Here is a 25,488-nt window from a genome sequence, read left to right on the forward strand (position 1 = left end):
AACTGAAGTTGTAGGTCCAGTTAGGCATTTTGTCACCACACTCCCCAGGCAGTGGAAAATAAGGGCAGAGCCATCCAAACTGGCTTTTTTTTATCCAAGACAAAGACCATACATAAGCAGCTAAAGAGCTTCCATACCCATCTGTCCCTAGAAGCAACTTGGCTGCATGTGCCAGGTTGCCACGCCAGTGTTAATCCACTCTCCCAAAACCAGTTGGCCAGCTTCTGGTGTCTGTGTATCTTTGGCACAAGTGATTCACAATTCCCAGGTAGCTGGGAGCCCACTGTATAATGAGATTATTTTTTCTTTTTACTTCCTTCCAGAAGAATTGGCAGGAGAACCTGAAATCCCTTCTGAGCCCAACAGCAAAAGCTGAAAGTTTCAGTTTGAGTGGTTTCTAACCTATCACCTGCAGCTAATGGCAAAAAAAATACACTTACTTTGGCAAATCGGGTAGAGACAGTTGATCTCCAAGTCTTTTTCTCTTCATTAGTCTTGCCCTAGAGAAGCTGTACTAGTACAGCAGGGTGGGGATTCCCTCTTGCTTTACCCAAACGCGGCCCCTTACGATGGAGATCTGGACTCCCCAGACCTTTTATCAAACCACCAAATGTAGCCATGTTGCCAAGTCCAAACTTTCAAAAGTCAGAAGCCAAGCTCCAAAACATCACAGGACTTGCTTAAAACCACAAGGTGTTTCTCAGATGTTTCCTCTGGGGGTTGAGATTTTATTCCATTTTCAAGTGGAAACCAAGAGAAACATACTCATTCTAAAAAGAAAAAAGCCCTGAAATGTTTCATGTGAGCACTAGATTCCAAAAGATTAAGAAGAAAACTTAAAGTTACAAAGGATTTCAGCTCTCATAAAAACTCTGAAAATAACTTATTTTCATTTCAAAACCTTCTCAGGTATAAAAGGAGCATTTTTGGTAAAGCAACTCTGACTCACTCTAACACATTTATCATCATTCATGCATGCTAAAATACTTGGATCGCAAATCCTCATGTGTGTATGTCTGTGTTGTTTTTTGTGTTTTTTTTACCTTCACAGCTTTTTTTGGGAAATACCTCAATGAGTACAATGGCAGCTACATCCCTCCTGGTTGGAGAGAGTGGGTTGGATTAGTGAAGAACTCTCGCTTCTATAATTACACCATTTCTCGCAATGGTAACAAAGAGAAGCATGGATTTGATTATGCAAAGGTATTTTCCAGACGCATAAATCAGCATGATTAATCCATAAAAAAAATCACTTTCTTATAACTAATTAACTAGATAATTAATTAATTAACCAACTGCAACCAAGAAATGGAGGTGTCATTTTCTCTCCAGGGCATTGCAAATCAGTTTCTGTGTGACAATATTAATTGTGCAATGGTAGAAAGTTTCCAAGGGCTCTTCAGTGCAGCCTAGTGATTCCTCTCTCCATCCCTCTCTCTCTCTGCTAGAAAGAGATGGTTCAGTGGCAGAAGAAAATAGTAAATAAAGGCTATTTCCCAAAATAATTGTGGCCTTTATGCAACTGAACTTTAAAGTTAGCGGAATGTTGTCAGTTACTACCCACATAAGAAACCTTTGTTAATGCTGTTTTCCATTATACTGTGCACATCAGAAAAAAGACTGTGTGCCTGTGGTGTCGTACTCCGGATATGACTATGAGAATAGATAAGTGCAAAAACATGGACACTGGAAAACTTTAGAGCTTGTTTGTGCTCTTGACAAAGTTTGGAAAGTATGCCAAGATGACCTGCCCACTGCTGTGAAGTTTCTCGGAAAGGCTTAGGAACACAGATTGCAGACTTTCCAGCCTGCAGAGAGCAATCTGGAATTTCCTCAGACCGTAGCTCACAGAAGATACAGATGTTGCAGCTGTGGTTTCTGACCCATGTAATGAGATTTTATTGGCAGCTTGCGATGCCTGTTTCTGATTTCCCCGCCTATAGAAATTACATGATACTGACCATGTATATATATATAAAGTAAAAAAAAATTAAGAATATTGGTTAGTCATGGATTTCTTACATACCCTGTGCATGTAGGTAGAATAAATAAGGAAATAAGAGAGGGGTGGATGTTTTGGGAGAGCAGTCATACAGGCATTTCACTTGAACAGGCCACAAACCTGTAGCTTATCACAGCCCTGGTGCCTCACTTTTAATAACATTTTGGAAACCAAAGCATCATGGACTATCTCTTCCATATCATTACAGGGCTTGTAGCAGCCAGGGCTACCGTATGTGCTCTGAGTAGGCTACAGGAGAGTGGAAAGAGCAGGGTGGACAGGGAGCGGGCAAGCAAGGAGGTCACAGCTGGTTGGCTTGTCCTAGCACTGACATACGACACAGACCTTGTCCCTCAGGCTCTGCTTTTGCAGCTGTTAGGGGCCTTGAATCCACAACATATGATTAGTCATGCCTGGAAGTGCTTGAAATTACAAACATTGTCTCAGCACTTTCTCAATGAAGCTCACACTAGACCTCCAGGCCAACCGCGAATGCTCTGAGGTGGCAGGTGGTTTAATTTAAGTTTTCATCTTTTTTTTCTTAGTTCCATTTCCTCCCTTCCCCTTGTAGGCTTCCATTTGCCACCTTGGCTGTGGGTTAAGCCAGTTTATCAGCGAGTCACAACCTTAATCTTGGCAGCTGTACTGCTTACAAGTTTCACAATTATATGAACGGAGCCTGCAGGAATTTAACTGCTCCCTACGTTCACATTTGCAATTTCTTTGATAAAGATTTTTGCTGTCTGTTGCCTATTGTAGCTTTCTTCCACTTTGTACATATGAAAAAGTATACTCTGAAAAAAGAAAAAACCCGTATAACAGTCAGTGATTTAGTGCAGTCAGGAGCCATTATCTTGTGAAAGTGTATTATCAGTGAACTTCAAGATATGCATCATTGTCACTGTAGTCTGTAATTTTAAATATCACTTAGCATTATGTTACAAAATCTGGCAATCATATTTACTTAATGCCTTCTGTTGTATCTGATTTGCAAAAAATACTGTCTCATTTTATGTGGCATCACCTGCTTAAGAGAGTAATTACTGCTCAGTCTCCCCTATGCTCCCTCGAATCATACATCCCTCTGATGGGATGTTTTCACTTCCTGAGCTGAGCTTTAAGGAGGACTTGAAAATTACGTAATAACATGATAGTATGTGATCTAATTAATCATGCACTTTGTAACTTTTACTTTGTGTTAATAATATGTTTTAGGACTACTTCACAGACCTAATCACTAATGAGAGCATTAATTACTTCAGAATGTCTAAAAGGATATATCCCCATCGGCCCATAATGATGGTCATCAGCCATGCTGCACCCCATGGCCCCGAGGATTCAGCACCACAGTTCTCAGAGCTCTACCCTAATGCTTCACAGCATATGTAAGTCAAAATCACACACTGCCAGACCTGCTTCTTGAATCTGCTTCTTGTGAGGCATTTGTTTATGGAGATGGTGTAGGGACAGAGAATTCAAATATAGGAAAACCATAGCAAGCAGTGAATGTTTGTTCGTTTCTTGTGCCATGCTTGCTCCTTTCAGGGAGGAGAGTGACAGCTCTGACCATTATTAAAACGGAGAGAAGCTCTTTTCCTTCTGGGAAGTTGTGGGAGATTAAAAGGTCAGTGTTTGGCTTTGTAAGGGCCGCTTCTTACAATACCCTGAAAATATGTAGACACAGGTCAGGATCTGTTGGAAAGATATTACTTCCTTCATCTTCCTCTAAGATGTGCACTTCCTGGGCTCTAACTAACTGAATGCTTTGCGAGGAAAAAACATCCTTTTGTGCATTTGAGCACATAAGATTTGTTTATAGACTTGATACTAGCCGATTCCCAAAACAGCCTGTTAGATTGCATTTTTAAATAACACATTTAATCTTTTCTGGTTATTGCACTACAATAAATTTAAAAAAAAAAAAACCAAACCTCTTCATTTTGCTTCTAAAATGGAGGCAAACTCCAGGTAAAACCTGAGGACAGTCCTAGATTTGATGGCTTGTTTTATCACTTCAATACTATGTGTCCTTTTCCTTACAGTGGGGTGACAGGGAAGCTTTCCGTTGCCCTTCTGTCTAGTATGGGCATGCAGACCTCTCTTCCCATTTGTGCTGAAACAATTTCTTTGCACCTCCTTCCACACAGAAAAAAAATTAATAAAAGATTTAAGTTGGATTGTGTATTGATTTGGCCTCTGAAAATGAGGAGGAATCAGGTTCATCACATTGTGGAAAAGCTCTGGGGTTTACATTTTGCATTTTAGACACAGTGCATTGGCTGACACACAAAGATGTGTTTGGTAGTTACATTAACTAGTTTAAAATTGCAAGGAGTAGCAGTTGCTGCATAAACTGTGTGCATAAACTGAATGTTAGTTAGGGCCAGAAAGATATATGCTGTTCATGATAGATGGTTAAATATTTCTTGGTTTCTATTTTTTTAACCTCTTATTGGCTTCTACTTTCTAGATATGTCACTTTCTCTGACCTTACATTCTTGAATGTATTTTTCTTAAGCTACTTCCTCAACAGTCCCACATTCCTGAGATGAGACTTTGCAAGTAATGCAAATCAGTCAGAAATGTTTCAGTTATTTAGATATTCGGGGTAATTCCTACCTGTACACGAAAGTGATGAGATTGATATTTTAGTCTGTAAATATTCATTTGAAATGTTATCTGGTTCTAAAGTAATCATCTTGAAGAATTGCTGTTGCATTATTGTGTCCTAAAGTAAGATAGACTTATAAACATGGAAACTCTCATATTGGACTGTATGAAAGATTTTTCTAACTCATTGGCTGGAATTATGTACTTCAGCAGAAAGCAGGAGGGAATGTTTAGTGGGGGGAAAAATAGATGAGATCTCTTTTCCCTGTTTTTCCAGCTTCTGAAAATCACCAGTTTAAGTGAAGCATCCAGGCCTCTGTGCCCTGTTCTCTTTGCATTGGTGTGATCTCTTTTTGAAACACGGTGGCAGTCTCTCCATCCTACTGCAACTAGTTCCACAGTGTCACCCCATGCACTGGGAGCAAAGAACCACCCTTTCTTTCCTTTCAAACCTGAAACTTGTTTGTGCCATCTATGTCTCCTAGTTCCCATCCTATGAGGAGTAATGAATAGTCACTATATCAAATTTAACAGACCTCTCCCATGTCTTCTTTCAATCACACCTTTTCTTAGCAAGAGAATTCTATCTATTTGTTCTCACTCTGTTCAGCAGATTGCTTCCCACTTAGTGGCACAGATTGCCTGGCCTCAGGCAAGCCATCCTGTTTGCTGGGGGACTATTCATCATATGGGATGGTAGGATTCAAACTGTTTCCGCTTAGCTGTGGGGACTATGTCTGGAAGAAAAGCACTGAATCATAGTATCTCACCCTACCTCTCCTCAGGCCAAAGCAACTAATTTTAGGCTCCATGCTCACTGTCTTACAATAAAAGAGTGCTTGTAAGAACTTGCATTGGTTTATCATCCTCCTGACACTTCCTGCTGTTTGGTGTTTTCAGCCTGCTTGCTTTCTGACTTGTGCTTCTAGAACCAATGGGTTTAGTTACTCTCCAAAATTTTAACCACCTCTCCACCTTATACAGGTTGCATGTCACCTGCAAAGATCCTTGTTTTCTGTTCACAGTCTTAGTTTCATTTCAGTACTTGTGTAAATTAATTTTTATTTGTGTAGACTCCTGGGACCTAAACTCTGCTCTGCTAGGCTGCTTGTGAAATGGCTAAGAATATGAGACTCAGTTGTGCTTCTTATTTTCTGGTGTTGTTGACTTCTTGGCAACCTTCTTGCAAAGAGTGTTTTCTCTAAGTGACCTCAAGAGATCCTTGCTGGGTTGTTTTGTGTTTGTTATTGCACTGACTGACTGCCTGTGTTAGAGTTCAGTCTGCAGACTAAGAAATGAGACAAATTGAAGATTAACTGCTAATTTGGGTGGTTGAAGCCTCTAAATAACCATTTTCTCTAGCAAAAGTATTAGCAACATGCTCTAAATGATATAACAAGATCAGTTCTCACGGAAGTATTTGGTGCTCCCTTAGAAAACAGCACAAGAACAATAAAATCACTCCTGCCAAAGTCTGTGTAATTTAAACATCTAACCCTTAGGTTTTCTTCCTTGGTGGTCAAGCACCATTTGAATCCCTTTCTTTCTTTCTGACCTTGGGTGGCAGCCATCTGACCTTGGATTTTGTTTTTAAACATATAGTTGCTATATCATGTTACTGTAACGCCTACCTCCAACAAAGAAGGGAAGCCAGGTCAAAAGCTGCTTGCTGGCTGTACAAACTGGGATGGAAGGTTATACCTACAAACCAAGGATTAAGATAGCCTGTCAACCACATATGAGGGGAAGTGTTGTTTTAAAGGACAGTAGCTGAAGAAGACCCTTCAATTACATGACATTTCTTTGCTGGTAAATTGCCTATCATTTGATTGAAATACAGCTTTTATAAATTTTAAAAATACACAAACAAAAAAATTATTTAGATGTTTCTCACTTGCACGTATGAAGAGGTGAGCAGCTACAGCAGGAAATATTCCAGTTTAGGGGGAGTTCACCCCTCAAATGTAGGTGTCTATTGGTCTCATTTCCCCACTTAACAATGCAGAAAGGAGAAAATCAAATTAATGCAGCAGAACATCCATAAGATTCATGAAAATCCTATCAAAGACAAAAAGGAAAGGATGAATTAAAGCCTGATCTAGTGGTACATGTCCCTGCCCATCATAGCGGGATTGAAACTGGATGACCTTTAAGGTCCTTTCCAACCCAAACTATTCTATGATTCTATGAATTACATACTGTCATTACCTTACAATCCTGTCGTCCCCAACACAAACAGCCTGCTGGAGTGGCATGAGTAGTATTACAAAGACAAGAAAGGTAGTGATGTGTATACTGTTCAATCATTAATTTAAACTTATCCCTGTTAATTCTTATTAGCTCCAGTTTAACATGAAACATAGACTATATCATACTGGAGGCAGCATTAAGTGTCTGTTCTCCCTCACAGCCTCCCACCTCTCCTCTCCTTAAAATACCTATATCCTACCTCTGATACCTGAAAGTGTTTCTGAAAGTTTATGCTGGTTGCTATCACCCCAGTGAGTGGTATATCTTCTGAAAATAAATCATACTAATGCATGAACTATAGCTATGCCCAGAAGCTATTTCTGTGGAAGAAAATGGGTCTGGAGAGGATGTTCTACTTGAAAGCAATACCTAAATTTTTGCTGTGGTAACAAAAATCATTTGTTGAGGAATGTGGTTACTAGATCTTTGGAAATGCTGTTGTTAAATATGAAGTTATGACACAAGTGATGGCTCTCTAGGTGTCCCTGGCAGCCATTACAGGTGAATCTTGTTCTATCAAAGAGCTAAGCAGGGAAGCTCTGACTCAAAGGATGCTTTAATGAAAGCCTGAATTCGCAGTTATGCTCAGGGCCTCTGGCACTTTAACTTCCCTTCACTTTCCAGTGTGAAGCAGTCTTAGGGGAGCTGTGAATCAAACCTAAGCTGTTTATAAGCTGTGAAGTAAACAAACATTAGAAGCAAAACTCTGTGGGAGGCAGGTTTACTGAAAAATGTGAAAAATGGAAATCTGAAACACTGCTTGCTGTGATGAGTTAAAGATCCTTGGGCTGGCAGGAAGACTGACAACCAGATTTTATGGTTACCTGGAAGCAATCCTATTGCCAGGGTAAAGGTCTTAGGAGGAGCAGCTAGACATGCTATCTGAGATGAGATCAGAAAGCTTCCCAAGGTAATCTGAGAAAAGGTAAATTATAGAGCTTTGTAGAGCTTTATATTTCCATTTGAAGATAGTGTGAACAGTGCTGAATGACCAAATGTGGTGGTGGTGGTAGCGGTGTGTTTGCAGGAGTGAAGCATGAAGAGCAATGCTGTTGCACCTCCAAATCTCCAGAGGAATCTTAAGTGTGAATATGAGCTGTGAGAGGGCTGCATTCAGGGTGCGTTCTAGTCACCAAGGCTGTCTTAAACATCTGCTAGTCACGATGTTATTTCTTGTAAGATGGGCACTTACCCATCAAAGTGAGATCATACATTTGCATCTTGGTATGTCAGTCTGTCTTGTCACAGCTGGCCTGAGGCCCACTTGGACTCCTGACTTAGAGATAAATTATCAAAACCACCACACACATCATTGCAATTGCAACTTTAAACAGTGTGATACAGAAATGCGATAAGATTCTAGTTACACAATTAACACCTGAGTAGCAACAAATCATTTTTCCTAAAATAAAAAGGTACTATATTTAATGAGTAACAACGTTTTTTTTCTTCTTTGTTCTGAAATACAGCAGTCACGTTACGCTTCAGGAGTGAAATTTTCATACTGCACATACCCAGATATATAAACATCCTTAGGTTTAAAAGATTCTTCTTTTAAAATGCAGGAAAAGTAGATCCAGAATGATGAAAATCAACTTCACATTAATACAGACCATGCCACTGGTCATTTTTTTTTACTTTTAATTTTGTCCAGAATCAAGACTTTCTGCTTTCCAGGAACAGCATCTAAATCTGGATGTCTACTTTCCCTAGAAACAAAGGATTTGTTTAATTACACTTTTTCTGAAGAAACATGACCTCTTGCATGATGTTTGCTAATCATATCTCAAAGAACAAAATAGGTGTTAATTTTGTGCAGAAACTATTCATTTTTAACAATGAGTTTTACCATAGGTATTATTTTTAAATGCTGTTGACTTTTCTTTTTATGAAAGGAAAATGTTCCTGGGGCATATAAAGTGCTGTATTATTTTCACTACCTGGAGGTTTCCCAATACAAATAGAAGACTAGCCAAACACTTTTGGGATAAAAACCCCTGAGAACTCTATGGAATTATTCACAGTCTACATTTTTTAAATAGTATTTTTGTGAAAACCATTTTGTTTTGTTGGATGAAACCAGGAGGGAATTAGGTGATTGTAGGTTGAGGCAAAAGCAGATTTATAGTATGAACGATTGAACAAATGTTGGTAAACACTCTTGTTGCTTTCCACGTTAACCCATCTGAAACGGAAATGTATATATTTAGATCAAACTTAGGAAAAAAGTGTTAAAGTTGTCCTGAATTCTGGGAGCTCTTAAACCATGCTGTACTCTGCTATATTTCTTTTCCACACAGATGCCACAACTGTGTAAAGAGAATTAGTCAAGCTGAATCTCCCATTCTTTTCTTAACTTGTAAAGTATCTTTTTTGTAATAATGATCTGCAGAAAGGCTATATTCCATTTCTTTCATTGAAAATCACAGAAAAAGCAGTTCAGTTACTAGTTACAGATAATGTAATCCATTTCTGAATGATTTGCTGTTTGAGGATCCCGTTTCAACAAGCCATACAAGCATTCATTCTTTTGGGTTGCTTGGGTTCTTTTATTTCTTGTCTAATTTAAAGTTATTGTGATACCTTAGAAGCCAAATGAGATCTATTAGCTATTTTGAACTTCTTAGTGGACCCTTTATAACCTATAAGGTGTTTTGGAGAAGTTTCCTCCCTGACACCTACTACCTCAGGAGCCTCCCACTCATCTCCACAGGACTTCAGTCACTCCACAGCATCCCCAGCATGCCCCTGGACAGCAGGTGGAGGGCCCATACCAGCATCTCATCCCTCCAACCATTGTCTGTCTTCCTGCCACTTGTCATAGGCTAGCCTGGTTATTATCCCCCTCCCTCTTCACATCTAGTTTAAAGCCCTATCTACGAGCCCTGCGAGCTCCTGGGCAAAGACCCTCCTCCCTCTTTGAGAAAGGTGGATCCCATCCAACGCTTGCAATCCCGGTGCCATGTAGGCCATCCTATTGTCAAAAAAACCAAAGTTGTTGCAGTGACACCAGCCACAGAGCCATGTATTAATAGAGTGGACCTACGTAAGCCTTACAATGTCACCACCCATAACTGGAAGGAGGGAAAAAAAAATCTCTTGGGCCCTAGATTCCCTCACTAGCTGTCCCAAGGTCTTAAAATCTCTTCTAATCCCCCTTGGGCTACGTGCTGTGGCTTTGTCACCTCCCATGTGGAGCAGCAGTAATGGGTAGTATTCTGAAGGCCTCATCAGGCTGGGAAGTTTCCTGGCAATATCCCTTACCTGGGCACCTGGGAGGCAACAGACTTCTCTGTGAGTAGGGTCTGCTTGACAAATTGGACCCTCTGTCCCCCTCAGTAGAGAGTTTCCTACAACTACGACTCTCCATTCCATCCTCGTGGCAGTTGTGCTAATTCAGTGTGTGTGCCGTTGCCGTCTCTGCTCTTGCTCTGATGTAGGTGCATCATCCCCCACGTTTTCCTCCAGCCCATCCTCCACATCAAGAGCCTCAAATCTGTTGTGGAGAGAAACCTGAGGAGGTGTGACCAAGGAGAGCATTGGTTTCCTGCCCCATCAGTGCCTCTGGCATTGGATATTTCACAGAAGGTCCTGTTCCTTGAATTGTCTGGGAGAAAAATTGTACTCATTCTCTGCCCACTGCATTTCTCACCCAGAAAATTCAAAATGCATTTGGAGAGTGTCTGTGAAAGGTTTTAACCACCCTTCTAAACCCTTGAGTGCTGCTTTTAAAGACTATCCATTATGTGGTGGAGGCTTCTGACAGTGGCCTGGGAACGTGAGACCTGAGCCTGCTTCAGCAGCCGGCTCTCCTTCCTGACACAGCAGAGGGCTGTCACAGCACTGCTGGCTGACCATGACTCACAGGCACCTCATCCCTCTGTGGCAGGGACACTCAAAAGTCTGCTGAAAAAAAGCAGAGTTTTGCTGGAAAATGCTGATTAATCAAAAATGAACTCTTTCGTGGGAAAACAGCTCATTTGACAACCTTCCAAAGAAACAGAGGGAAGTTCCCACTGGAAGTGCCCTTCTTTTCTGTCAATGTGCCTAATACGTGATAGGTGAGCAAAACTACTAAGACTTGCTTCTTCAAGGTGTCGTGGTTTAGCCTCAGATGCCATAAAGCACCATGTGGCTGCTCTCTTACTTCTTTCTGCCCTGGTGGATGAGGAGAAGAATCAAAAAGAAAGGGCAAAATTCATGGGCTGGGATAGGGATAGTTTAGTAGAATAACAAAGCAAGACAAAATATTACATAACAATGTTACATAACAATATACAACAGTAAAAAATAAAGAATATGCAAATCCAATGATACACAACGCTACTGCTTACTGCCCAGAAAACCAACACCCATCCCACTTCCATGTAGCAAGAGCTCCCCTAGCCACCTCCTCCAGTTAAATACTGAGCATGATATCGTATGATGTCAAATATGCCTTTGGCAAGTTTGGGTAAGCTGTCCCAGCTGTGTCCATCTTCAGCTTCTTGTGCACTTCCCATCTCATAGGAGGAAAATTAAATCTATCCCAGCTGAAACCAGCACTTTATCCACCCCTTATTCTGTACCACTTACATCATGCCCAGATCCTAGACTTTCCAGTTGACCAGCACCACTTTTCCTGTGTTTGAGATATGTATGTATATATACACACACACAGAGGTACCGTTCCCTTAGTCTACAGGCCACCCCCCTCTACAATCTCCTTTAGTTTTTAGCAGTCCATTCAGTTTCCCAGAGGCCAGTGCATGATGATGTGATTCAATACCATGATCCTTGGCCCAGGTGTCCATGAGTTTGTTTCAGAAATGAGTCCCATTGTCTTTCTCAATACTTTTTGGGTTTCCATGTTGCCACAGGACTTGCTTTTCATGGCCCAGGATAGTATTCTGCGTGGTGCAATGGGACATGGAATATGTTTCCAGTCATCTGGCAGTTGCTTCCACCATGGGAGCACACAGCTCTTACCTTAGCAGGTTTGTGGGAGAGTGATATAGTCAATCCACCAGTCTTCCCCATATGTTTATTTCAGCCATTGTCATACATACCAGAGATATCTTTACCACTTGGCTTGCTTGACTGCAGCTCATGTTTCACATTAATGCATAACCTGTGAGAAAGTGTCCATGGTCAAGTCCACCCCTCAATCATGAGCCCATAGACATGTTGCTTCTCTTCCATGACAGCTTGAGGTGACATGGGCCCACCAAGCTATAAGTAATTCACCCTTATGATGCCAGTCCAGATCCATCTAAGCCACTCCAATCTTAGTAGCCTAATCCGGCTGCTGGATATTTTGATGTTCTTCAGTGGCCCTATCATAGGTATGTGGGCACCTACATGGCATACTTTAAAATCAGATTCTCTAGCTGGGCAAGAATATCTTGCTACAGTGGGGCAGCTTAGATGGATTTGCCTCTGTGCTGGCAGTTACTCTGCATCCATTACTCTAATCACATTCACAGGGCATTTGCCACCATCCATGAGTCAATGTAGAGGTAAACACGGGTTCACAAAAGGCAGGTCTTGCCAAACTAACCTGATCTCCTTCTATGACAAAGTGACTCGGCTGCCGGATGAGGGAAAGGCTGTGGATGTGGTCTTCCTGGACTTCAGTAAAGCCTTTGACACTGTTTCTCACAGCATTCTGCTTCGGAAACTGTCAGCCTCTGGCCTGGACAGGCGCACACTCTCCTGGGTGGAAAACTGGTTGGCTGGCCGGGCCCAGAGAGTGGTGGGAAATGGAGTTAAATCCAGCTGGAGGCCAGTTACAAGTGTGGTTCCCCAGGGCTCAGTGCTGGGTCCAGCCCTGTTCAATGTCTTTATCAATGACTGGATGAAGGCATTGAGTGCACCCTTAGCAAGTTTGGGGACGACACTAAGCTGGGTGGAAGTGTCGATCTGCTGGAGGGCAGGGAGGCTCTGCAAAGGGATCTGAACAGGCTGGACCGCTGGGCAGAGTCCAATGGCATGAGGTTTAACAAGGCCAAATGCCGGGTCCTGCACTTGGGGCACAACAACCCTATGCAGTGCTACAGACTAGGAGAAGTCTGTCTAGAAAGCTGCCTGGAGGAGAAGGACCTGGGGGTGTTGGTTGACAACCGACTGAACAGGAGCCAGCAGTGTGCCCAGGTGGCCAAGAAGGCCAATGACATCTTGGCTTGTATCAGAAACGGCGTGACCAGCAGGTCCAGGGAGGTTATTCTCCCTCTGTACTCGGCACTGGTGAGACCGCTCCTCGAATCCTGTGTTCAGTTCTGGGCCCCTCACCACAAGAAGGATGCTGATGCTCTGGAGCGAGTCCAGAGAAGAGCAACAAAGCTGGTGAAGTGGCTGGAGAACAGGCTTTATGAGGAACGGCTGAGAGAGCTGGGGTTGTTTAGCCTGGAGAAGAGGAGGCTGAGGGGAGACCTCATTGCTCTCTATAACTACCTGAAAGGAGGTTGTAGAGAGGAGGGTGCTGGCCTCTTCTCCCAAGTGACAGGGGACAGGACAAGAGGGAATGGCCTCAAGCTCCGCCAAGGGAGGTTGAGGCTGAGCATTAGGAAAAAATTCTTCACAGAAGGGGTCATTGGGCACTGGAACAGGCTGCCCAGGGAGGTGGTTGAGTCACCTTCCCTGGAGGTGTTTAATGCACGGGTAGACAAGGTGCTAAGGGGCATGGTTTAGTGTTTGATAGGAATGGTTGGACTCGATGATCTGGTGGGTCTCTTCCAACCTGGTTATTCTATGATTCTATAATTCTAAAGTACTGGCCATTTTCCTCACACAGCAATATCTAAAGCCAGCTGGATGACTTTCAACTCTGCAAACTGTCTCAATTCACCTTCTACTTCAGCAGTTTCTGTGATTCATTGTATAGGACTCCATAGAGCATCTTTCCATCTTCAATATTTTTCCCACGATGCAATAGGGCCCATCAGAGAACAGGGCATTACTCCTCATTTTCTGACAGTTTATTATACAGCAGGGCCTCTTTGGCACACATAATTTCCTCCTCTAGCAATATTCTGAAATCTTTGCTTTCTGCCATGATCTCTTTCAAAACCCCTGGGTGGCCATGGTTTCCTCTCTAAGCCCGCTGTGTGATCAGTGCAGCCTTCTTATTCCACATAGCAACAATTGTGTGAGGTGTGGAGGGGATCCTCCCTTTGGACATGCAGCCCACCTGCAGTTGAGGTGCCAAGAGGAGCTATGCTTTAGTACCAACTGGTTCCAAAGCAGCCCGAACTCCTTCACATGCTGCCAATATCTTTTTCAGTTGGAGTATTAGATCCTCTGTATCCCCAACTCCAAAACTCTTAAGGGTCAGCCCTGAGTCTCCCCTACTGCTTTCAGTCAGAGGCTCCAGATGGGGCCATTCTCTGCAGCTGCAGTGTAGAGCACATTTTTAACATCTTGTCCTGCCTGGACTGGCCCAAAGACTACTGCGTGAACTATTTCCTGCTTAATTTCTTCAAAGGCTCGTTGTTGCTCAGGAACCCATTTAAAATCATTTTCCTTCTGGGTCACTTGACAGGGACGATTTGCAATTAAACTGTAGTTTGGAATACGCATCCTCCAAAAAAACACAACACCTAAGAAAGCTTGTATTTCCTCTTTGCTAGTTGGTGGAGACATAGCTACTATTTTGCTGATCACATCCATTGGAATCTGATGGCTCCCATCTTGCCATTTTATTCCTAAAAACTGGATCTCCTGTGCAGATGCCTCGACCTCTACTTCATTTGATGGCAAAAACAGCTTTCAGAAAAATTTGAACTATTTTCTCCCCTTTCTCAAAAAGTCCTTCTGCTGTATTGCCCCATAGGATGATGTTGTCAATGCATTGCAGGTGTTCCAGAGCTTCACCCTGTTCCAGTGCAGTCTGAATCAGTCCATGGCAAATGGCAGGGCTGTTTACATTGCTAGGGTAGTCAATTCCAGTTGTACTGGATGCCCCTTCAAGTGAAAGCAAACTGTGGTCTGTGTTTTGTTGCCAAAGGGACTGAGAAAAATGCATTAGCAATATCTGTTGCGGCATATTACTTGGCTGCCTTTGACTCCAATTAACATTGACATTCTAGCATGTTTGGCACAACAGCACTCAGCAGTGGTGTGACTTCATTCAGGCCACAGAAGTCTACTGTCAGGCTCCACTATCCATTAGGTTTTGCTCTGGCCATATTGGACAGTTAAAGGGTGATCAAGTTCTGCTGACCACTCCTTGAATCTCCAGATGATAAATGAGCTTATGGATGGGAATCAGAGTCTCAGCTGGTGCAATATTACTGCTGATGCACTGTTGTGGTAGCAATCAGCACCTGTTTTTCTTTGACCCTCAATAACCACACAACAGAAGGGTCTTCTGAGAGACTGGGTAAAGTGGACAGCTGTTTTATTTCCTTTGTCTCCAAGGGTAAGATACTGAAAGCCACTCAAGTGATGTTTGTTGATATTTGACATTAGAAATATCAGATACTACATGGAATTTGTGATTTAACTGTTCATTAGTTATTCCTGCATCAGGGGAGTTCCCACCTTCCTCTGATGCCTGTGATGCTGCACAACTTTTCAGATCCTTTCTTTTCCTCACAGCACTCCCAGCTATAACTACGCACCAAACATGGATAAGCACTGGATCATGCAGTACACAGGGCCCATGCTGCCTATCCACATGGAGTTTACAAATGTCTTGCAGCGCAAAAGACTTCAGACCCTGATGTCAGTTGACGACTCTATGGAAAGAGTGAGTTCAGGAAACTACTGTGAATAGAATCTTACTAGTTGGTAACAAAATTAAATTAATTCCTTCTATACCTCCAACAACCACAGCCTGGGGAATGCCCTTGGGCTACAAAAAAAATATTTCACATATCCTGGGTAAAATGAATTCTGATTCTCTGCAACATATTGCCAAGCTCCTCTCTTGGTTCTTTTATTTGCTGGGTGAATAAACTGATGATTTTTTTTAAAGGGAGAAGTCACTGGGCCTAATATAAAGCCTGGTACTAGAGGCATCACCTGTGTGTACGCATGGATAGACACAGGTGTGCACATGACAACTTCTATTTATTTCACGCACTCCCTTCACAGATCATCCTGCAGCTGAAATCTGGGAAGTGGCAAATCACAGTAACTCAGGTGTCAGTCTGCTAGTGTTTGCAGAAGTTAGGCAATACAGTGTACAGCTAATTATAGGTAATGTGATATGCGAACTTTTAGGTGTACTCTGCATGACTTTTTGTTCCAAACTCAACCACCATGACCAAAGATCTTCCCCCAGAGAGATTTTTTTAAACTTTAATAAAAATTTACAGCCTTTTCCCAAGCCCACAACTCTAAAGAATGAGAAAGTTGTAGACTAACACGGTAAATAAAGTCTGAGTACCATTTGGCCTGACGCTGTAGCAGACCTTTTTCCCAAGCTGTGTTTGAGTACACAATGACTTCTGGACATAGTAATGCAAGTACACTAGTACTACCATATTTTACTATTCTAATTTTCTGGACTTGTTTAATTCTCCCCTCTGCCAAATGTGAAACTGAACTTGTAAGTTGACTTTTTTAGCAGCATAACAAATGTGAGATCTAAAAATGTTGATCCCCAGAATGTCCGTTTCAATTGCCTCATCAATGTCATGTCTGGTTCTGTTAATTTATGGGAGTAAAATTATGATTGTATATGATGGTTATGCATAAAACATGTTTTACTATATTAAATTAAAAGTCTTTCCTATACTGTGTTGCAGTTATACCAAATGCTTTCAGAGATGGGAGAACTGGAAAATACCTACATTATTTACACTGCTGACCATGGTTACCATATTGGGCAGTTTGGACTGGTCAAGGGGAAGTCAATGCCGTATGACTTTGATATTCGAGTTCCTTTCTTTATTCGTGGTCCAAGTGTAGAACCAGGATCAGTGTACGTTCTCTTATATCCCTAGCACAGCTGTTGAATGTAACATAAAATGCTTCTAAGAGCATGTAATTATCACTCTGTCTAGTTTCATTTGATAAAGCATGCCCTACTATCACAAAGTAATGATTCCTAAAAAGAGGCATGTCTTTCATTTTGCATATTATTAATAAGTTATAATGCAGATGAGAAAATTGTATGATATATAGTCCTGTAAGTTTACGCTTTGAGGTTTACTTTTAGAAAGTAGATGTTCATCTTTATTGCTCACCTAATGTTTTAGCAGAATGGATGGCATCATGCCCTCATTGTCAGTGAGAAAAGTGTAGTGTGGCTAATTCACCTCCTTGTTTTATTGTGTTTATCTTTTTCCTTGTGATAACAGTCTGCAGTACTGGCCTGCCATTCTCAGAATTGTAGCTTTCAAAAAGGATTTCTAAACTTAGTACTTCTGTAGAGCTTTACATCTTCAAAGACCTGATAAACTTTAATTACCATTCTATTTCCAAGAGAATGTGAAGACTTACAATGAACACATGACAACTATGACCTTTTCTGTTGATTTACAGAGTGCCTCAGATAGTTCTGAATATTGATCTTGCTCCAACAATTCTGGATATAGCAGGACTTGACACACCACCAGATATGGATGGCAAATCTGTCCTAAAGCTTCTCGATCTGGAGAGACCAGGAAACAGGTGGGTCCCAACATCTTTTTTTTAGCCAGTTCAGAAGCAAACACCTGAGTAAATCAACAACTGAGCAGAAAAGGTTTCTATGAAAATGAGCTGTGTCATGCCAACGACCACAGCTTTCATGTTTGAAGAGTCTTTTAAATAGCAGATCTATAAAATTGCAGGTATATACAAGCAGAGCTGGTATTTTTAAGAAAAAATAGTTGTTAAGGCTAGCAGTGCCACATATAGGTGCCAACAGTAAATATTATTATTTTGCTTTCAGGTTTCGAACAAACAAGAAGACCAAAATTTGGCGTGACACATTTCTGGTGGAAAGAGGGTAATTATTAGGGGTGAGAGAGTTTTGGGGCAGCTTGACTGCTGGGAACACTCTCTTGTACCTGCTTTCTTTTCTGCTCCCTCCTCTTTCTTTTTATGATCAGTGAAGTAGTAAATTTTGCAAGTAAACTTACAGGTCTGACTTGTTTCCTATTTTCCCATCACTGGTTTTGCAACCTGCTGGGCTCCCAAACCCCTGAAGAAATTTGAAGGCATGCTTTTCTGATTACTCTCCTAGACTGTACCTCCTCTTTTTCTACTTGTGAACACTTATGTCATCATCTGACTCATTTTCTTTTCAAATCTCTGTTTCGAATCCAGCTGTGCCAAATCCCCTTATCAACTAACTTTGTATTTTCCATCACATACTGTGGAAGCATTCTTCATTTTTGTTCTAGCTAAGAAAAGACCTATGTGTAAATGAGATTTATGACTGTAACTGCTCTTCTTTTCACTGCTACTTCTTTACACCCTCTCACCTTGCCAATTACAGCTGTGAAAACTTTTTCTCAGTAAAAATTTTACAGGAATTTCCTTGAATACTTCGTGGAAATTTTATGTAATGTAGCTCTAAACAGTGCATGAGACACATTGTGACATATAAGATATAGCTAAGCTAGTGCTGAATGAGTATGGATGCCCTGTAGTCTTCAGCTGAGCTTTTCAGCCAGGCAAGTACTAATTCAGCATGTTTTGCTTTGTGAAAGAAGATATATTTATGTATGAATGGTGCTGAACTGTATCAGTTAGGCATATTTCAGCAGCCCTTATTTTTCTTTAAATCCTTTCCAGAAAATCATCTGAGCCTTTTTTTCACTACCTGACCTACATTGAAGGTCAGTTACAGAAATGTGAGGGATTTTTCCCCTGAGAAATATTAAATCTTCAAATAGCTTTGATTTTCAGGTTAAATTCATCATTCCAGCATTTAGAAGAATTTATCTAAACTATTCAACTTCATTTTTTTAAGCAAATTTCTACGCAAGAAGGAAGAACCCAACAAAAACACTCAGCAGTCTAATCAACTACCAAAATATGAGAGAGTAAAAGAATTATGCCAACAAGCAAGATACCAAACAGCCTGTGAACAACCAGGACAGGTAAGCCACAAGCAACTGAGGTCTTCTTTGTGTCGCAGGGAAATAGCTATTTTTCACTATGAGTCAAAAGAATTTGAAGAACATGGCATTTGGAAGATAGCTAATGCACCATTATGCTGAATATCTTCAGGGCAAAGAAAACCAGACACAAATTGCTCTAAGTAATGGTCCAGTTTAAGGTGTTGGAGATCTAGTCCTTAGTCTGTTGTCTCAGTACAGGGCTTATGGTGAAACTCCTGTGCTGAAATATAGTATTGGATGACTAGTCTTTTTTTGATTCAGTATGTTGCTAAATATGCAAGATATTTCAATGATGATTATGAATCAGAGAGAGAACCTCTTTGAGTAGTGAAAGCTTCTGAGCTAATTCTGAATTACTGAAGCAAACTATTGAGTCCTATGGTTACACATTATTTTGTTTACTGGGATGAACAACTGGACAACATACTTAGTTGTCATCATCATGCTTTATTATTTATTGAAACACCTTTAACAGAAAGATCCCCTTACTCAGAAGCGCTTGCTGTTTAAGGAATCAAACAATAATACCCATACTCAGGCATTACTTTTTCCTCTTGTAGCTTTAATGATTTCAGTCTGATGCCTAATTCTGATACATGGATCTAATTGCCTGTTCACAAAAACAAAAGTTAGTGTACCCCTAACTAGTATGCTTATGCTTGCAGCTCTGTAGTGCATATACAGGGAGGGAGCTAAATTAAGAAAAATTATGTCTGACCCCAAATTCTCTTCAATCTGTTCTGAATTAATCCTATACCTACAGTAACGTATGAAGATAAATTGACTGGAGAGATGTGGAAGGGAGCTGTATGCCATCCCACCAACACCACATCCAATCAGGCACATGCTGGGGGCCCAGGCAGCAGCTCACATCTGCCCTGCTGTTCTCCATCTCTGTCCCTGTCCCCACACACCTCCCTAGAGGAGTGTGAAGAGATTTCTCCCAGGCAGATGCTTGCGCCTTTCCCTCAGATGTTTGTTCAGATTGCTGCTACCGGCTATAGGCCTGGTGCTGGAATATCGGTAAATTGTTTAGAATGGGAGCATAAAGCCTTACTGTGCTCTGCTTCCATTACCAGCCACCCATGGTGCTTCGTCCAGGGCAGGTAGACTGCTGCATGACAAACTGAAGATCACTTGGGAGAGCTCTTAACATCTTAAGATCACTTAAGAGAAATGCTACGTCTCTACCCATTCCCTTTTTTATTCATTATAGCCTAGTGTTACAGCCAATCTAGGTTAATCGCAGATTAGACTGCAATACATTTTGACTGGCACGTCCTCAGTCATGTCCTCTACTGCATCACTCACCTCACACACACTCCTTAAACGTGACCACTTTTGAAGGGATATACACAATATTGCAGTCTCACCCAAGGGCAACATTTTCAGGAGTTCTAATACTGCCATAGTAAACAGAGAATAAATTTGAACAACTGATCTTTTTTATGAAAACTGAAGGAGATCAATAGAGTCATTTAGACTGTTAGACGCTAAAATGTTTAGTTTTAAAATACCAAAATATTTTCTTTGCGATTATTTCTTATATATATTACCTCTTATGCCAAAATCTAGGTTTGAACAACTTTACATTTCTACATGTGAATAGAAAAGGTTAGCTGTCCTGACCAGGTATCACATCTGAAGCACTAGGAAACATTGTTTACAGCCCTATTCCTTGTTCACTGGGGTGGAATTGTCTTTCCACCCCATACTGGTGAATCCTGTTTTATCACAGGACAGAGGGAGAAGGCCTTGAGACAGCAAGGAGCTTATAAGAGCAATGATGTTTAATGGACTCTCCCACCTACAAACTCCCATCGAAACCCTTTAAATGCAGAAGATATGACAACTCCATGGAGACCAGTAGCCATCCCTCATGGCTGAATGAAGGATAGGGCTGAACTGACCTTTTTAAGACCTCTTCTCAGAATTAGCCATCTGTGTCTGTAAATCATCTTAAACAAAGAGACAAAACTTGTCCCTGATATTTCTAACATCTTGAAGGCCGCTTGCTGGGATGTCAAAGTTAAATGTGCCTACATAAACCTTCTATCAGGGAGAGCAAGGGCAGCTTCTCTTTCAGGGGTGGGCTATATGCGGTGCTCACAGAGAAGTCCATGTAGAATGGAAAGGGTGTGAATTTGAAGAGTGGCACTAGAAATAACATGAACATCAGTGAGGCATTGCAGTATGAAACAAATGTCTGCAGGATGTTTTCCATGCAGAAAAGTTCTTAAAGCAAATTAAATGTTAATAGATCAAATAATTTTACTGTAGCCCATGCAAGAGAACCAGATGATCAGGCCCAGTCAACACGGGTTCACGAAAGGCAGGTCTTGCCAAACTAACCTGATCGCCTTCTATGACAAAGTGACTCGGCTGCCGGATGAGGGAAAGGCTGTGGATGTGGTCTTCCTGGACTTCAGTAAAGCCTTTGACACTGTTTCTCACAGCATTCTGCTTCGGAAACTGTCAGCCTCTGGCCTGGACAGGCGCACACTCTCCTGGGTGGAAAACTGGTTGGCTGGCCGGGCCCAGAGAGTGGTGGGAAATGGAGTTAAACCCAGCTGGAGGCCAGTTACAAGTGTGGTTCCCCAGGGCTCAGTGCTGGGTCCAGCCCTGTTCAATGTCTTTATCAATGACCTGGATGAAGGCATCGAGCGCACCCTTAGCAAGTTTGGGGACGACACTAAGCTGGGTGGAAGTGTCGATCTGCTGGAGGGCAGGGAGGCTCTGCAAAGGGATCTGAAGAGGCTGGACCGCTGGGCAGAGTCCAATGGCATGAGGTTTAACAAGGCCAAATGCCGGGTCCTGCACTTGGGGCACAACAACCCTATGCAGTGCTACAGACTAGGAGAAGTCTGTCTAGAAAGCTGCCTGGAGGAGAAGGACCTGGGGGTGTTGGTTGACAGCCGACTGAATATGAGCCAGCAGTGTGCCCAGGTGGCCAAGAAGGCCAATGGCATCTTGGCTTGTATCAGAAACGGCGTGACCAGCAGGTCCAGGGAGGTTATTCTCCCTCTGTACTCGGCACTGGTGAGACCGCTCCTCGAATCCTGTGTTCAGTTCTGGGCCCCTCACCACAAGAAGGATGTTGAGGCTCTGGAACGAGTTCAGAGAAGAGCAACAAAGCTGGTGAAGTGGCTGGAGAACAGGCCTTATGAGGAACGGCTGAGAGAGCTGGGGTTGTTTAGCCTGGAGAAGAGGAGGCTGAGGGGAGACCTCATTGCTCTCTATAACTACCTGAAAGGAGGTTGTAGAGAGGAGGGTGATGGCCTCTTCTCCCAGGTGACAGGGGACAGGACAAGAGGGAATGGCCTCAAGCTCCGCCAAGGGAGGTTGAGGCTGAGCATTAGGAAAAAAATTTTCACAGAAGGGGTCATTGGGCACTGGAACAGGCTGCCCAGGGAGGTGGTTGAGTCACCTTCCCTGGAGGTGTTTAATGCACGGGTAGACAAGGTGCTAAGGGGCATGGTGTAGTGTTTGATAGGAATGGTTGGACTCGATGATCTGGTGGGTCTCTTCCAACCTGGTTATTCTATGATTCTAAGTGGTTTCCAATGTGCAATATGAGGCATCATTGTTTAATATGAAGTTTCGCCAGGAGATTTCCCGTAGTCATTTTGCACCTCTTGGGAAAAAAGGAGGAAATATTGTTATGTGGGTCTTAACTTTGTCTTATCTTTTGAGACTAGTATCTTTAATTTAAATTACATTGGTGATTATATAGGAAAAGAAATCTTCATTTCAGTTATGTTGACTTGTAGTACTTCCTACATTTACTCCAATCAATTGCAGTTAACATCACATAAATTAAAACTGCCTTCACAGAATGAGTGCTGACAGATTTTTAAATAATGAAATTACTGATCCGTGGGAATTTGCTGTTAAGTGTCTGGAACTAAGAATAGCATTTGGTGAATTAATACATGAATGTACTGTCTAGTACATTTAGAGCTTGTTCTTAATTTTAATTTACATGAGTCGGTATCTTGTCCATTTGAAACTGACAGCACAATTGGGAGTTTAAAAAGAAGAAAATTTTGTTTTGCTGTATTAAAATGAGGTGAGATCCTGAGACCTGCTAGTTCGAAATTCTCCAAGGACATGGTATTCAGGAAAATAATTGCTTCAGCTTATTTTCTATTCAATAAGTAACATCTAAATAAAAAAAAAGTCTAATAAAGACATTTTTTTAAATTAAAAGTTTCAAAATTTCAATTGCCAATGTCTATCCAAAAGTAGATAAACATAAAAAATGGAAAAAAATGTATTAAACATGTCTAGAGTTGCTATAATTATTCCATAAATTCTTAAGTTCTAAATTACTATTTACCAAAAGGAAATTTAGATTATAGAATCATGGAATGGTTGGACAGGACACCTTAAAGATCATTTAGTTCTAACCCTCCTACCATGGGAACAGATCAGGTTGCTCAAAGCCTTATCCAACCTGGCCTTGATTACTTCCAGGTATGGGGATTCCACAACTTCCCTGGGCAACTTGTTCCAGTGCCTCACCACCCTCACAGTAAAAAAAACTCTTCCTAACATCCAATCTAAATTTACCTTTGTTCATCTTAAAACCATTATCCTTCATCCTATCTCTGCACTCCTTGACAAAGAGCCACTCCCTAGCTTTCCTGTAGGTCCCCTTTAGGTACTGCAAGGCTGCTATAAGGTCCCCCTGAGCCTTCTCTTCTCTAGGCTAAACAACCCCAACTCTTTCAGCCTTTCTTCCTGTGGGAGGTGTCCTCTGATCACCTTCGTGGCCCTCCTCTGGACTTAGTCTAATACATCCATGTCCTTCCTGTGCTGAGGACTCCAGAATTGAATGCAGTACTCCAGGTAAGGTCTCACAAGAGCAGAGCAGAGGCAGAATCACATCCCTTGACCTGCTGGTCACACTTCTTTGGATGCAGCCCAGGATATGGTTGGCTTTCTGGGCTGCAAGTGCATAATGTCATTTTATGCTGAGCTTCTCATCCACCAGCACTCCCAAATCCTTGTCTTCAGGGCTCTTCTCAATCCATTCTCTGCCCAGCCTGTATTTGTGCTGGGGATTGCCCTGATCCAAGTGCAGGAGTTTGCACTTGGCCTTGCTGAACTTCATGAGGTTCACACAAGCCCATATCTTAAGCCTGTGAGAGTTCCTCTGGATGGCATCCCTTCCTTCCAGCATGTTGACAGTGGCACACAGCTTGGTGTCACCAGCAAACTTGCTGAAGGTGCTCTTAATCTCACTGTCACAGATTTTAAATCTGTTATAGATAACATTTAGTTGCATATCAGCCACGTTTATGGGTTACCAAAAAAAAAAAAAAGTTTAGTTTTATTAAGAAAAAATAGTTATAAAATGCATATGCAGAATGAAGTTAAACTACTTTCACCGTAATTTTTAATTGTTTAAATCTTTTAGCACCATTGGTAAATTGCATCACTTTCATTGTAGAACACCCTACATCCTAAAGAGAATTATGGCAGGACAGCTTCCAGAAGCTCGCTCACCTCCTTGAGAACATATTGAAAATCAGATATGTACAACTGCATGGATATTTTCACTTTTGAGTTATGTGCAGCCAGACATTAACTTGGGTCAGCAGTGGGACTCTTGTGAAGGAGAGGACTGTGCCTGCTCAGCTGCATTAGCAAGAGCATAGCTAAACAGCTAACAGGTCATGGGAAGTGAGTACTTGCTTCTCCTTGGTGCTTGTGGGCTGCACCTGGAGTGCTGCATTTGGGCTGGGACCTCGATTAACAGAGGGACTTTGGCAAGCTGGAGCGAGTCCAGTGGAGCACCCCAGAGATGGCCAAGAAGTACTGAGGAGGGGCAAAGGTTTGTTTAGCCAGGAGAACAGAAGGGAAACAGAGAATCTAATTGCTTCCTTCAACTAGCTAATGGCTAATTAGGGAGAAGACAGACCCAGGCACTTCTTGGAGGTATACAGCAAAAGGCCTATAAGCAACAGAGGAGTTGCAGCAAGGGAAAGCCTCAGTAGGTGTGTGGAAAAAATGTTACCGTAAGAGTGATCAAGGACTGTAGCTGTGGAAGGTCCACTCAGGAACACTTTCAAGACCTAACAGTGTTGTTTCTACTTTGAGGAGGAGTTTCAAATAAATGACCTCCAGATGTTCCTGTCAGCAATTGTTCATGCTCTTGATTTTTTGCTTGCTTGATACCTGGACTTCCGGTTTTCATGTTTTCTTCCTCCTCCTCCTCAGCTTCTTAACTTGGGAAATGATGTTTACTTTGTCCATCTTGTGAGTTATGGCTTATCTGCTCATATCATATTTGGATACAGACTAGATTTCTGTTCCTGCCCTGACTCAGCTCTTGACCTGCACTCACCTGCAGCACAGCTGGTTCCATCACGCTCCGACCACATTCACTCCCTCTGCACAGGGAGCAGCAGGGGAGTGGACTCTTTGCTCGGCTTTGGGGCTTGGGTGAGGTAGAAGTTTCCTTTGAGATCACTCCTTCACATCCCAGAGCATGCTGCAAGGAATATGATGGGGACCAGAGGTTTCCTTCATAGTTTATATGCCAAATTTTTCACCAGTTTAGGTGGTGTAACTTACTGTGGT

The 25,488-nt window shown here is 41.9% G+C and overlaps 1 protein-coding gene across 4 annotated transcripts in view; it reads left to right on the forward strand.

The window, feature by feature from the left end:
• The window catches only part of SULF1 (sulfatase 1), a 124,478-nt gene that overhangs the window by 73,178 nt on the left and 25,812 nt on the right, over positions 1-25,488 (forward strand). For all 4 annotated transcript variants that reach the window (XM_069854226.1, XM_069854229.1, XM_069854227.1 and 1 more), the window contains 7 exons: positions 1,052-1,203; positions 3,218-3,387; positions 15,440-15,590; positions 16,594-16,769; positions 17,333-17,461; positions 17,724-17,780; positions 18,750-18,879. In XM_069854226.1, the coding sequence (XP_069710327.1) occupies positions 1,052-1,203; positions 3,218-3,387; positions 15,440-15,590; positions 16,594-16,769; positions 17,333-17,461; positions 17,724-17,780; positions 18,750-18,879 (965 nt within the window). The remainder of the gene's footprint in view (positions 1-1,051; positions 1,204-3,217; positions 3,388-15,439; positions 15,591-16,593; positions 16,770-17,332; positions 17,462-17,723; positions 17,781-18,749; positions 18,880-25,488) is intronic.

The sequence above is a fragment of the Phaenicophaeus curvirostris genome, chromosome 3 (genome assembly GCF_032191515.1).
Source record: "Phaenicophaeus curvirostris isolate KB17595 chromosome 3, BPBGC_Pcur_1.0, whole genome shotgun sequence".
NCBI classification, from domain to species: domain Eukaryota; kingdom Metazoa; phylum Chordata; class Aves; order Cuculiformes; family Cuculidae; genus Phaenicophaeus; species Phaenicophaeus curvirostris.